At 41.6% G+C, this 14504-nt stretch overlaps 5 protein-coding genes across 5 annotated transcripts; 2 read left to right on the top strand and 3 right to left on the bottom strand.

Moving 5' to 3' along the window:
- Window positions 1-985: 985 nt before the first annotated feature.
- On the top strand, window positions 986-1383 carry PKNH_0611900 (conserved Plasmodium protein, unknown function; the record flags this gene model as incomplete). The annotated part of the gene is made up of 2 exons (XM_002261757.1): window positions 986-1158; window positions 1341-1383. 2 exons carry the CDS (start codon window positions 986-988, stop codon window positions 1381-1383), a joined length of 216 nt encoding a protein of 71 aa, XP_002261793.1.
- Window positions 1384-1461: 78 nt separating this feature from the next.
- PKNH_0612000 (meiotic recombination protein SPO11-2, putative) lies at window positions 1462-3704 on the bottom strand (the record flags this gene model as incomplete). The annotated part of the gene is made up of 9 exons (XM_002261758.1): window positions 1462-1830; window positions 2021-2113; window positions 2296-2420; window positions 2547-2609; window positions 2847-2907; window positions 3011-3094; window positions 3254-3294; window positions 3415-3543; window positions 3665-3704. The coding sequence occupies 9 exons, from the start codon at window positions 3702-3704 to the stop codon at window positions 1462-1464; spliced, it is 1005 nt and encodes a 334-aa protein (XP_002261794.1).
- Window positions 3705-4135: 431 nt separating this feature from the next.
- Window positions 4136-5537, bottom strand: PKNH_0612100 (centrin-3, putative; the record flags this gene model as incomplete). Its single annotated transcript, XM_002261759.1, has 5 exons — window positions 4136-4255; window positions 4368-4411; window positions 4644-4721; window positions 4897-5011; window positions 5355-5537. 5 exons carry the CDS (start codon window positions 5535-5537, stop codon window positions 4136-4138), a joined length of 540 nt encoding a protein of 179 aa, XP_002261795.1.
- Window positions 5538-7313: 1776 nt separating this feature from the next.
- On the bottom strand, window positions 7314-8474 carry PKNH_0612200 (60S ribosomal protein L3, putative; the record flags this gene model as incomplete). Its single annotated transcript, XM_002261760.1, has 1 exon — window positions 7314-8474. The coding sequence occupies one exon, from the start codon at window positions 8472-8474 to the stop codon at window positions 7314-7316; it is 1161 nt and encodes a 386-aa protein (XP_002261796.1).
- A 2811-nt stretch (window positions 8475-11285) lies between these two features.
- Window positions 11286-13788, top strand: PKNH_0612300 (palmitoyltransferase DHHC10, putative; the record flags this gene model as incomplete). Its single annotated transcript, XM_002261761.1, has 11 exons — window positions 11286-11339; window positions 11464-11508; window positions 11652-11742; window positions 11891-11962; window positions 12155-12214; window positions 12353-12413; window positions 12541-12586; window positions 12814-13004; window positions 13208-13280; window positions 13462-13527; window positions 13711-13788. 11 exons carry the CDS (start codon window positions 11286-11288, stop codon window positions 13786-13788), a joined length of 837 nt encoding a protein of 278 aa, XP_002261797.1.
- Between the last annotated feature and the right edge of the window lie 716 nt (window positions 13789-14504).

The following is a 14504-nucleotide window of genomic DNA, read 5'->3' on the forward strand; positions in this document are numbered from 1 at the left end:
GCTCGGCTGTTGGCCGTGGCTTTAACTGTGTGGTTGTTTGACGAGGAGAAAAAACTTTTGCAGACGGTGGGGAATTTTACAGGGGAGGGGAAGAGGAGAAGCTTGGTAAGTACATTTCCTCTGTTCGCTTTCCCCTCTTTTTTTTATGAACCTTCTCCCGCACTTATAACTTTATGGTGCCTTCTCCCGTGGCTCCAATCGTGGGTCCTCCCTTTGCGTACATGCAACACTTTAGTTGGATAACGCTTCGAAAAAGGAGGGCCCCTCTTTCTCTCGCCTTGGTCGAAATGCAAAAACAGGATTGGCAGCTCACCACCACAGCATGGTAAGTACAGTGGTGCTATGGTACAGTGCGATATGGTGAAATATTTCTACGACAAAATGGGATCATCAGGATGATTAGATCGTGGGAGCCTTTTTTTTCTTTTGCTTTCTTTAATCTCCCCTTGTAAGGCGCGCCGAAAGGTGGAAATTTTTCCCCATTAATGCGCCGCAGGTTCGGGTACTCATAAGCATATGCATTTAATGTATATGCATGTACATATATATACATATATATATGTTTATTTTATTTTATTTTATTATTATTTTTTTTTTTTTTTGCCATACGCTTGGCTAGTTTGCCCCATTTTCCCCGTCTCCGCTCTTCCGCTGGTGCCCAGGGGAAAATAAAACAAAACGGGGTGCCTGCGGTTCGATCCCGACGGTACAAATTAACAACTGGTGTATTTAAGTTCGTCCCCCACTGGAATTGCCATTGCCATTGCCTATGTTTGCCCATTTGGCGTAATAGCAAATGCTCTCATGTTTCAAAGGGTAAACATAGGAAGGACGAAATAAAAAGAATTCAAAGGATATATATTATATATATATAAAACACGTGGACCATTTTACACTTCAACTTTTTCACGTAGCTTCTGGGGTGCCGTATTCTCCCCCGATCCTACCATCACGGAAAATCCATAGGAGGGACACACATGCAACGATGACTATCACAGCTGGAAAGTGTTCCAAGCACATTAAAAAGTTTTTCACCTATGGGTTGAAGAAGAACGCCCTCCCGTACTTCCTGCACTGCAAAAATAAACCCTTTCTCATGAACTCAAAGTATGTACAAAAGTACTCTCTGGAGTTTGTCCCGAAAAGTGTTATTAACAGGTCATCTCAGATGTCAGAGAAAGGAGGCAGGGGGGAAGTCAAAGAACCCACTGCACCATCCTGGCTTTTTTTTTTTTTTTTTTTTTTTTTTTTCACGACAGTACATATATATACGCACACGTGTAAGACCAACTATTCCGCGCCTCTTCTTATTCACTCTTCCCCTACCCTCCACACAACAGATACATCCAAGACAAACGGAGAATCAAGAAAGAGGAAGAGTAAACAATCATGACGCTGTAAAAGAAGTTCCCAGGAGGAGGAAAAGGCTGTCGCCCCCCCGCCCCCATTCATGTCCCCTCCTTACGAGGCCCACTCCCTTCGCATTACCCTTCGAATTAAATACTCCCGGATGAAGAAATCTGTACCCAAAGACTCCATAGCCTCTATTTCAAATTTCTTACTTAGCTTTTCCATTTGAGTGATTTCGGTTCTCACCTTTGCACTGCACTTGAGGTTGTGGCCATTTAGCATATTCCGCAAAACATTCTTGTCCCGCATTGATAGAGGCAGGAGGGCCTCCTTCGGAATAAGCTCTATGTCCTGAGAGTTCATACCAATCCATCGCATATTGGTACAAGCGAAGATGTCGTCTTCGTTGGTTTTACAACCCTCCTTGTAGCTCAAGTATATTCGGAAGCCATAGGGATCGTAGTCCCCCACATAGACGCACTGCAAGGAGGTCCAAAATGGAAGTATAAATTAACGTGGAGATGAAGGAATGGTGAAGTTGAAGTGGAGGCGTGGCGTGCAGATACGTTAAAAGCTACCCATAGAGTACCTTAGGATAAGAGGTTCATTGGGCAGGAAAATCGCAACAACGCACGAAGACAGGCCAGAGAAAGAAGGCACAATCCCCTACCTCCAACTGAAAGAGTTCCACGAGCTCGCAAATAATTTTCCGTGTGGAAAAATCTGGCACTCCCTTCCCGGTTATTAAAATACAGGGCAAAATCTGGCGTGAAGAAAAAAAAAAAAAAAAAAAAAAAAAAAATTCGACGAGTGCTGAGAAAATTGCAGCCAATAGGAAGTAAAATGGGAACCATCACAAGTACATATGTATAGGTGCATGTTGGTACGTGTTTGTGTATCTTCCATCCACCCAACAACCCCCCAATTGTAATTCTTTCAAAGTACATTCCATATCTCCTTTTCGCAAAGCTTCTGATATAGCGAATATTTTTCCACCACGAGTATGTAGTTTGCTTGACTCTCCACGTGGTCGACATTTAATAGGCTGTCATTTATCATTAGCCCGTTCTCTGCAAAATTGCATGTTTGAGGGGTGTTGGAACAAATGAATGTAGCAGCGCTTGGTATATCTGATCTGCCCCTGCCCGGATGCGAAAGGGATAAGATATACATTCATATCGTCCCCTGCGACGTACCCAGTTCGTTCAGTTTCAAGCGCTCATTGTTTTTTCGAAGCACGAGGAGACCTCCTATGCACCCTGAGCATTCAAGTAAAGTTGTCCATATTGAAATTTACCCCCGGGGGAAGGACGGAGGAGGGGGGCCCCAGCGGTGCGAAACATAGTTGGGTGGCACGCACAGGAGCATATACACAAGCATATACACAGGCATATACATGTGCATATATGTACGCATGTATGTTTCCCCCATAAGACACCCATTTTCGCGCGCATAATACCACATAAGCAAATCGGTGCGTTGCTAGTTGAGCGAACCTTTTTCCGAGGCATAGACATTTAGAGATGCCCTGGGAAATCCAAGAATATGGCAAACGTGCTAAACGGTGTGTCGTCGGGGAGTTAATGTAGTCATTTTGAGAAGGTTACTCAGCGCGGGGAACTCCCGTATAGGGTTATTTGAATGTGGATGCTGCACTTACCAGGATGTGCCGATTCGCTTGACACTGCTCGCTGAAGAGGTTGTACAGCTTGTAGTATATTCCCCTCTGTGTGCAGCTTTTATCCTTATTGAGGGAGTAAGTAAAATTGGCGTTTGTGAGAGAGAGGTCTATGTAACTCAGTTCGATTTCCAAACTAGAAGAGTTACTCATTCGGATAAAACATTTGAGTGTTGCCTCTCCGTGTAAACCACTTTTCATTCCTCTCCCATTTTTAAGTTAAACCTGAATGACCATATCGTTGACGAGTTGTACGACGGATACGGCTGTCCGAGGGAAAGGCGAGTGACAATAAATGAAGGGAATGGACACAAAGGGAGGAGGCATTAAAATGTAGAGGCAAACTGTATACATGCTCTGCCACGTCTCTACACATGTACACGCACTCCTGCACAGGCCCACGAGACGCCGATTGAGGAGGCAACGGGGGTACTGCTTCTCCGAGTTGGCCTTAAAAATATCCACGTCAAAGCTTAGCAACCAGGACATTACGTGGAGGACAAAGTCCTCTATTTCTGCGAGTGCGAATTGGTTGGGTAACTCACGTGAGAAAATGGTACTCAATCGGTACTCCGGGCACACACAGACGCATATATATATATGTCTATGTGTGCCCCCATGTATACGAACGGTAACCTTCAAAGATCCTGCCCTTTTCAACCCCATGTCTACCCATCGTTTGGAAGGTTACAGCAGTCGATGCGTCTTTTAATTTAGGAGAGGGAAAAAAAAAAGTTAACAAAAACAACTTTTACAAAGAACACTGTCGTTGCACATCTACCGAACACGCACCGTTGCATAAAAGAGAGGACATGAATGGTGATGCACGTGTAATGTTCCTACGGTGTCAATGTATAGAGAAGCAAATTAATGAAAAAAAAAAAAAAATAGCAAACCGGTTGGATGGTTAGCTAAAAGTGTATGTACAGATCAGGCAAATTAAAAAAAAAAAAAAAAAAAAAAAAAAAAAAATAGCTATTTACACACAAGTGAGAAATGACCAGTTGGTAACTACATCCTCTTATATGTGGATGCCTACAAACAAGGATTCTCACTTTCACCACAGTGTTCTCATATACACAGGGACGTACACAGATTTCCAGCAAGTCAGTAAAGACTGGTTTGTTTCATTATGCTGAGGAATTCCTCTTGGCTAATTTCGCCGTCCATGTCCTTGTCAAATTCGTCTATCATCGCTTGCAGTTCGTCATCGGATAGGTTTTCTCCCTGCGCGTGTGTGTGTTAGTGGTGTGTGAACATTGTGTGGGCGTTGCGTGAGCGATATACAAATGCAGTGTCAACACTGGCAACGCGCTCGCTGACCAAAGGCTGGCCTCACCAGTTCTCGGGACACCCTCCGCAAATTCTTTAGCGATATTTTTCCTGCAGAGTTGTATCAATTTGGAATGTGAAATAAAATATGTCGACAGGGGTGTGCAAGTCAGCACACCTCATCATCTACAGGAATAAATGCAAATAATATGGCGGCAAACCGGAATAGCAATTCAATTGCATATTCTCCCTGCTGCACTAGTGGACAATGACAAATTCGGACATAAAAAAAAGGGAAGATAAAATCATTCCATCCCTGTTCATTTTTGCTAAAAGGTCCTACCTGTGTCGTCGTCGTCAAACAATTTAAACGCTTTGATTATTTCCTCCGTTGGGTCTCTATCTCCGATCTTTTGCGTCACTAAAAAGAGGGGGAAAAAAAAAAAAATAATAAAAGTGTAGTCCTTGCTGCGAAATAACAACGTGTGTGAAAATTTTATCACACTCTTTTTATATTCCTCTTCGTCTACGCGACTTCACCTTGGGGAGTAACCACTCGCCCACCTATCATATATCTCCCATTCCGATCGACTTACTGATGTCCAGAAAATCATTGTAGTCTATATAGCCGGAATTTGATTTATCGTATTCCCTCATCAGTTCCAAAACGTCCGCCTTCTTTATGTCAAACCCAAGTGCTCTTATTGCCACCTGAAGGAAACGCATATATATAGGAGAAAAAAGCAGAAAGGGGGATTAAAATAAGAGAAGCTCTTTGGAGGAAACTCAAACTAGGGCACCCAACCAGTGGGGTTTAACGTAATTCATGTTGCACAGATGAGCAATCTTCTTGTATAGAGAAGAAAGAGGACGATCGGGAGTCAGGTTTTTTTAACTGCCTCGGATGCAGAGCGTTGGTTTATCTCCGTTCGTTTGTTGCTCCTTCCCGTCCTCACGATTTTCTTTCGTAAAAAGGCAGGAACAATTGAAGGTTTTTACAAATCGCGGTGCAAACTACACAAAAGGGAGCTCGCTACCCACTAGGTCGCCATACCTTCAATTCATGGTAGTCGATTTTCCCCGTTTTTTCCGTGTCAAATAAATCGAAAGCTTCCTTTATCTCATTTTTCTGTTCCTCTGTTATTTCGTTTCTACCCCTCCGTCGGTTGCTACTTATAGGCCTATTCGTAATGGCCCTTGGGGTGAAAGTAGCTACTTCGCCTTTTCTGCTAATCATTTGGTGTACCGGACGATGCGCAAAATAGGGAAAATAGGGAAGGCTTGGAAAACAAGAAAAAAAGGGTGGAAAAAGGAAAAGGCTCGAAAGCGTGCACACACAGGTGTAATGTTTTCAGGGCTTGCAGAGGTGTACACTTCTTTATTCCCAGTGCATGAATTTCAAATTGCTATTTTTGCAAATTGTGGGAGGGGGTGAAAGTAAAGAGCTCGTGATGCGGACTGGGGAGATAAAGAAGCGGTGAAAGAATGGAGCGACGAAGCAGATAATGCAAGAAGTCACTAATTCGAGAGGTGCTGAAATTTTTTGCTTAACTTCAGATATACTGCTCGTGCGTAACGGAGAAAACATTTTTTTTGAGCGGGTATATCAAAAAAGTAATAAACTGCACGCCTTCACGCGCTTTTTCGTGCCTTGGGCTGATCGCACCACGGTAAGGCTTCCCACTCGGCCTTACACATGCACACGTGCAAGTGCACACAAAACCATGGAACACGGCACAATACCTTTTTGCACTTGCGGAATATCGAGCGCCTCCTTAAAATTTCCAACAAGCTTTATGTTTCGCCGCGGCCTTCCTCTAATGCTTTCCATTTTTACACGCCCACTTGAGGTCATGGAAAACTTTCGCAAGACTAGCAGCTAAATTTTACGCGAATTTACGCGCGCACACTTGAGGGAGAAAAAAAAGGCATTCCCCCAGGTCGAGAAATTGTCAAGGGGCATATACGCAAGTGGGTAAAGTACATTTTTAGCGGTTAATTGGGATATCCCCGCGAAAATGAGCCAAAAAAAAAATAATTAAAAAAATGTGCCACAAGGGGTAGGTGGAACTAAGCGCGGAAGATTTAAGTGACCACGAGAGTTGAAGTATTGTTTTGGGTTAATACAACCAAGGGAAAAATTCCAGATGGAAATTACCAAGTCAGATTTTCCAGATGGAAATTACCAAGTCAGATTTTCCAGATGGAATTACCAAGTCATATTTCCCAGATGAAAATTACTAAGTGAGATTTTCCAGGTGGGAATTACTAATGGGATGAATTCCCGCCGAAATTTCTTTTCTACTGCTTTGAAAATTCTCTCCTCCAATGAAAGGGCAATTTACTGTAAACGCCCCCATTTATTTTGGTGATCTTCCCCCACAAGTTTCTCCCGCGCTGTGCTTCTCACAAAATAAAAGAGACAAAACCGGTTAAATAGTCATCTCCCCCTTTAAAAAAAAAAAAAAAACAATTACGCAGAATTAAAGGAGTGCAAACTTGTCACGACAACCCCCAATACTCTTTCTTGCCACCTCTTACTAACGTGCTATCCGCTTCTGCGCAGTTAAAAATGTTGGATAATATTTTCATAGATATACTTTTTAGAAGTTTTTTTTTTTTTTTTCTCTTTTTCGCTAGTTATTTTGCTTAGCTTTTTACCTGAACGTGTTTAAAATGGATGGTGAGCAGGTGGTAAAAAAAAAAATATATATATATATATATTTGCACACAGATGAAAAAATGGAGAAAAGCGCTAAAATTGGGCAAAGAAAAGGGGAAAATTTTCTGAACAGTTCATGCGAAAAGCCACATTTGGCGTATTTTTTTTTTTTTCTTTCTAGGTCCATTTTGGCTAGTCTATCATTCAGCCAAACGCAATATACCCGACTGCACCCCAGTTTTTGGTCTGTCCTAATAGAGGGGAATTTTTATGCACATTATTCTCCTTTTCCGCGCGTAAACGATTGGGGAATTTGGCAGAATTAGCTTTTCCTTGGCTGCTTGCCCCTTCTTAAGCCTTCAAGTCCTTCTTCAGAGGTCCATAATACTTAGTTTTTTCCTCACTGGTTTGGAATCTACCATGTCCAATCTTAGACGAAGTGTCGATAAATTTGAGTGAAATTTCCGCCAAGGCATCTCTCGACACTTGTGGTACTAATGTTTTTCTCAGTGTGATTGGCCTTTTCTTCGTACCAGCAACACAACCTTTCAGCAAGATGAAATCTTCATTGACCACACCATAATGTGGGAAGCCACCCATGGGGGTAATTTTCTTCTCAGTAATATCAGCATCGGTTGAGGCGTTGTTTTTATCCTTCTTCAGACCAATTCTGTAAATTTTCTTATTTCTTTCAGTTCGGTGGAAATAGCCTTTTTGTCCATGTCTGGGTACTTGAAATTGTACCCTCGCAGGATGCCAAGCACCAATACAAGCAACCTTTCTCAATCCTCTGTGTGTTTTTCTGGGTAATCTTTTCACACCATATCTGCTGACCACACCTTTGGTACCATGTCCCTTGGTCACACTAATTACGTCGATCATTTCGTTTGTATTAAATACATTCGACACGGGTAAATTTTTCTCCATGAGTTCTTTCAAAAAGTCAATTTTGTCTTTCATTCCACCTCCATTTATTTGGATTTCCATGATGTGCGCCTTTTTCATGCTTAAGGGAGTCTTAGATGGTTGGGTGTGACAAACAGCTCTTAACACAGTGCAGTATTTCTCTATTCTTTTGTAGAGACTTTCCTTGGTTAGCTTAGGCACCATCAAAGCTTTGGTGAATGCCTTCTTGTCACTCTTGTACCAGTTTTTGTAGTACCTTCTTCTGAACTCGTCGGAAACGTGGTTTGCCCATACGGTGGTGAGTATTCTCAATCCCTTTGGTGTTTCTCTGTATCCAACCATTCCGACGACAACCATTGGGGCACATTCGACAATGGTACAGGCTTCTACAATTTCCTTTTTGTGTAATTTGGAACCTGGTTTATCTACTTCCCTTACTATGTGGGTCATACCAGCCTTGTAGCCCATGAATGCCGTAAAGTGGGGGGGCTTCTCCTTGTCATCCTTTGGGAAGGATCTGATTTTTCCTCTCAATCTTTTGCACCTTTTCCTTGGAAGAAATCCAAGGGATCCGTGGCGAGGCCTCTCGAACTTACGATGCGACATTTTTGCGTGACGCGCGGGTACGAATATGTTTATATATATACGTATGTGAGCACGTATTTACGTATGCGCTTAATGTGGGGATGGGGGGTTGCCTCTACGTGCGATTCTCTACTTGACGAAATGTCACAGTAAATGAAGTTCACTCCAAAAGTGTTTAATTCGCAAGGAGGAATAATTTCATAAAGGGTAAAAAAAAAAAAACCTCTCTCCTCAAGGATCTTTTTTTTTTTTTTATATATATATTTTTTCAAAAGCGTTGCTAAAAAAAAAATAAATAAATAAAAAATAAGCTTGCGATTGTGCTTGTTGAGGATTGCTAAAAAGGGCCACTAGCGGTTAACGTGAAAGAAAACTTATGCAAATTGAGGGGAAATTTATTCGAACTCTTTTTATCCATGGGAATTTTTTTTTTTTTTTTTATTTTGTTAAATTTAATGTTTTTTTCTTTTTTGCAAGAACTGGGAATACGGGAGAGCTTGTAACAAAAATTGCAAATATGGAAAAAAAAAAATGGCAAAATTGTACGTGCTCCTCTGAGAGTTGCTGAAAGGGTACTTCTTATATACACTTACGTATTACATTATGGCACAGGTACATTGGCTTAATTATGGGGCGTAATATGCAATTCATTTGCGGAGCTGCAGAAAAAAGGGATGTATATAAACAAAATATAGTTGGGTAAGAAAACTTAATTTTACTGTCAGCGGGGGGGGAAGTGAAAAGAATCGCAACCCCGGAAAAGGTTGCCAGTTTTAGGTGGAGGATATAAAAAATCAAAAATGCCCATAAACGTATTTATGAGCACCGACGTTACGCACGTAATATATAATGAATAAATATAAATGTGAGTGTATTTTCATATAGTTTTTTTTTTTTTTTTTTTTTTTTTTTACATGTTTGGTATCATCCCCCCTGAACTGTTTTATTTTTTATTTTATTTTATTTATTTTTTTTTTTGTGTAATGCCTGTGGATGACGTTATCGCTGCGCAAGGCCACAGAAAATGTAGGGTGCGCGACGAACGGTGCCGAAGAGGGATTCTCCCAACGAATGTCATCCAACATTTATTTCCGTAAAATTATGGGGGCGGATTATCACACGTATGCGCATGAATAATTGTACGTCACATTGATATAGGTGTTTCTTCCTTTTTTTTTTTTTTTTTTTTTTTTTCCCGATTTAGCTAACGGCCTGCTTAGGTATCCCTCTTTCGTATTTTCTTTCAAAGTAGGCTTAACTCTGAGGCAAGCAGTGAAAAGAGAAGAAGGGAAAACATACGCGAGAGGGCATACCCACCCCAAGATAGCCTGCTTCTCCGTCGGAGCAAAGAAGCAAGGCGACATGGAACACGATTATGGGTTTTTCTTCGATTTGCCCCTTCAAAAAAAATAAAAAAAAAAAAGCCTGGCAACTCGCTAGGCCAGTGCTAAGTAGTAAAAAAAAAAAAATATATACTCGCCCCTGTGGTATTCTGTTCTCTGTATATTGGTACCAAATGATCAGACGGATTTTTCCGTTCGCATCGCGCAGGCGAAGCCATTTATTTATTTTTATTTTTTTTACCTTCCCCAACGCCGGGTTACAGCGTGAAGTGCATGATTTGGCGCGGTAACTCCGCGGAAACGAGGGGAAAACCTATTATGAAGGATCGCTGACCAAAAAAAAAAAAAAAAAAAAAAAAAAAGTTGCAAACGCAATTCCTTGTTGGGGGCACCGCAAGAAAAGATTGCTTTGTAACATTTGTGGAAAGAAAAATTGGCACAAAATAAAACGTACTCTTCCTTATGTTCAATACAAATGCACATAAAAACAATTCACGCAGTATTATTATTTTCCCTTTGAAGACTTAAAAGCGTAGTTAACGCAGAAGGGGAGAGGAAAATGCTCGCCTATCTGTGCATGTTGTCTTCACATGGGAATGGAGGGCCCCCCAAAATGTAAAGGTTATATCTGCTCTGTGTACCCTTCCCATTTGAAGGAAAGAGGTGAAGAGGTCGTAAAAACATTAAGCTATTACATCAGGTCAACATTCTTCCATTTGTCTCCCCTCCCACCTCCTAACTTTTTTACCCAATGATAATCCACGTGAATGTCCAAATGGATCCAATTTAAGCAAATCCCCCACAATTAATCACGATATAAGCTGAGCAAAAAAAAATTGTCCTTTTTTTTTTTTTTTTTCTTTTCCCATTCCATGAATTAAAACGCGAACAGCGTAATACTCCAGGGAGAATCTGCTTCGTATTCCCCCTTACCGCATTCAAATGGGTAGCTTAAAATTTTGTCCACTGGAAAACTTACTATCGTTCATTTAAAAACGCTAGCCCACTTCGTACATTAGCACGAATGGATCATTTGTCTCGACGCCATCTAATATATTTGAAAAAAAAAAAAAAAAATATATACACACATATGTAGGCGCGGTTTGTACAGTGTAATTACATATGGAAGGCGAGGTATCCCATTATCGGCATGCCAATTGTTATTAACCCGTTCCATATTCCATTTGCATTTCGTTCCTATTCGAAGGGGATGGCTTGATGTCATAGTTTGCGCCAGTACCATCAGTGTATCAGCTGCGTAACGTCCATTCCTATCCAGGCCATGTTGTATCCACTCGATTTTGTAAAAACGTCGTGGAACAGCAAATCTCACGAGAAAGGAATTTTTTTTTTTTTTTTTTTTTTTGTTTCTCTTCCAACGGTCCCCTCCGTTGTTGTTGCCGATACTGCAACTGTGCATACAACTTTGTATTAACCTGCACTTGTTGTAGACATGCCCACACCTTCAATAAATAATAATATATCTAAAATGAAAGAGATGGAAAAGCCTCCTAAGGAAATAAGGCAACTGCTACCCGTAATGGTATGAACACATTTTTTTTTCAGATGGGCATTTCGTCTGCTCAGTGATGTCCACACGCACATTGGCTTGTCTCTCCTCACATGGACAGTAGTGCACATTTCACTTCTCCATGTGATCCATTCAGCTGATAGGCCTGGTAACCCTCGTCATGTATTCAATATTTGTCACGGTAAAGACGGTTTGCGGAAGGGAGAACCATGAGTCCGTAGCGACAAGCCTATAACAACAAGTTTCTCTCCCACGAAACTACCTACATTTACAAAAACCTTGAGGATTGCCCCTTTTTTTCCTTTCTCATCCATTGGTCCCCAGTTCTACTGCATGGTCTTGCTCCAAATAAATGTCCAGAAGCAGTACGTGGACAGTGATCTGTTGAATGAGGGCTATACCAAGTTACTAACATGTAAGGAGTAGACGCACCCCCTATGGGTGAAATAATTAATCATGTCTCTGCCTAGATTTAAATTTGATTCATTAAACTTGTACGAGACTCCTTCCCCCCCCTCTGGAACATTACATTTATAATTCGTACTCATCCGCTTCTTTTACAGTCCACGTTCTGTTATTCCTCTTCCTCTGGTCCTTTTACAAAACGTACACGGTGGACCCTGGTAGCATACCCGGTGAGTACTTCCCAGATAGCATCACGGGGGGTAAATGCCCATATGCTTCTACTACAGTCACGTTCGATAAGAATGTGGATGAAATCCTGCTATGCATGAATGAGATCCCCTCAAATGGTAGCACCCAAACCTATCATCCATACTCCAACTATGCACAATGTTTTCCACCACCCATTTCCCATTACCTAAAAGACACTCATGAATGGACCATCGAGCCGGACGTCAGCAGAATAAAGGAACGAGGACCAAATGGTAAACAGTAGGCAAAGCTCCTTCAGGAGTACATTGGAAATTCATCATATGCATATCTACACATATTTCCCCCGCATCACCAACGTGTGCTATTATGTATGGATTTACCAATTTCTCTGTATGTTCCTTTCCCTCTAGGCGAGCTGCGCTACTGCATACACGAGAAGAAGTACAAGCCAGACCGATCCCACTACTGCAGGTGAGCAGTCCAACGAGAGCATATGTGCGATGGGAAAGTATGAAAGAAATGATCATAGAAACGGGAAAAATATATTGAACATATATATGCACACGTCTGCGTCACCACCACCCCCCCCTACCCACAGGGCCACCAAAAGGAATATACTAAAAATGGACCACTACTGTCCTTGGGTGGGGAAATATATTCTCCTAAAAATGCACCCTCATTAACAAAACCGGCACTATCAAATGCTGTGTGGCAACAGCGGGCGGGGCAATGTGTACCGCCAGGAGAGAGAAAATATATACATATATACATATATATAACAACCAAATGGGGAGATAGAAAAGTGTAAGCTCATATAAATAAGGAGCGATTTCCTTCTGTGTACCACCTTTCCTCCCCTCCCCCCCTGTAGGTTGCAAATGGCGTGGGTCACTACAACTACAAATTTTTTCTGTTAAGCCTTTTCTATGCCAATCTGTGTTGTCTATATGTGGAGGTTAATTGTCACTCCTCCTTCCCCGACTTGTATGCAAACCCCAACGTCCTCTTCAATGAAGTTTTTTATATTTTTCTGGAGATCGTCCTGGCGGCCGTCATCCTCCTGTAATATTTTCTCTTTTCGGAAGAGGCTCCACGGGGAGTAGACTCAAAGAGGGAGAGAAGAGGAACAAAAAAAAAAAAAAAAAAAAAAAAAAAGGAAGTTACACATTGTGGGTTATCCACAAGGGGAGGAGTCTTTCCCCTACGGAATTCATCTGATCATCATTTTACCTTCTTCTTTTTTGCTCTCCCCACACAAATTTCAGGATTATTTTCCCCTTCTTCCTATTCCATCTGTACTTGACTGCGCACAATTATACGACCTTGGAGTTTTGTGTGGTGGGAAATTTACCCCCTCTCCTCATATATGAATAATCATCCATGTGGGAAAGAGGGGGGCCTCATCACTCTCAGCAAATTGAGCATACCCCTAATTGTGTAGATGTGATCATGTCTTCACATGGAACTGATCAGCACCATAGAACACTAACATTACTGCTTTTCGCCAAAACCTTTCCAGATTGGGAGGAGAGACAAGAAGAGCATGTACGACTTGGGCGTGGAGGAAAATTTCAATCAAGTTTTGGTTAGTTGATAGGGAAAATAAATAAATAAATATATATATATATCTATATATATATATATATATAGGAAAGGTGGGGAGGTGACAAGATCTCCCTCCGATGAAGTTACTCCATGTTGGAGGAACTTCCCCTGCGTGAACGCATCAACGTGTTGTAATACTCCCCCTTTTTTCTTCACACCCCAGGGAGACAACCTCCTTCTGTGGCTGATGCCCGTAGGGGGCCCCAAAGGCGACGGGTTATTTTACCAGACGTTTGCTTAGCACCGGTGAGAGGTGAATCCGTATAGTTGTGGAGAAGTTCACTTAGGATGACGCACCCCTTGTTGAACGATCGAGGCCATTTCTCTCTCCAGTACCCAACTACATCATCCACACCGATGCGCAAGTGAGAGTATATAAAAATGTATGTGTACATTCGCTTCGCTGACCATCGGGGAGCCACCCTCGAACGAACGCACCTGCCACTCCTCACTTTTTAAAATGGCACCATCTCCCATCACCCAGAAAAATGAGTGGATAGCCACGAACATGTTGCGTCCTACATATGCCGCCACATCAATTGACCCCTGCACCATTTTGTTTTTCCTCTGGGGTGTCATTGGACTTTCCATATTATTCCCCACTCGGATTTTCTCTTCCGTTTCGTCCGCCTTTCCTCAAGGCTCATTCTATCCATATGGGGATCTCGGTACTCTGGGTAGCTATTTTTTTTTTTTTTTTTTTTTTTTTTTTTTTTTTTCAAATGTGCTCTCCATTCTGTTCACCCGATACATTTCGCTAGTTGTATGTTCTTCATGGATTTGCTCCATTTTAAATCGTTTGTAAAAGCAAAGGAAGATTAAAATGTTTTTTTCCTTTTTTTTTTTTTTTTTTTTGTGAAGAAGTATTTGTATAGATATAAACTGCTGCAAATTATAAAAAGTAGTAATTTTTTTTTATGTGTGGAAAACGCGTGAGTTATTTTTCTTCACCGTGGC

Source organism: Plasmodium knowlesi (genome assembly GCF_000006355.2).
Source record: "Plasmodium knowlesi strain H genome assembly, chromosome: 6".
Classification (NCBI taxonomy): Eukaryota; Apicomplexa; class Aconoidasida; order Haemosporida; family Plasmodiidae; genus Plasmodium; species Plasmodium knowlesi.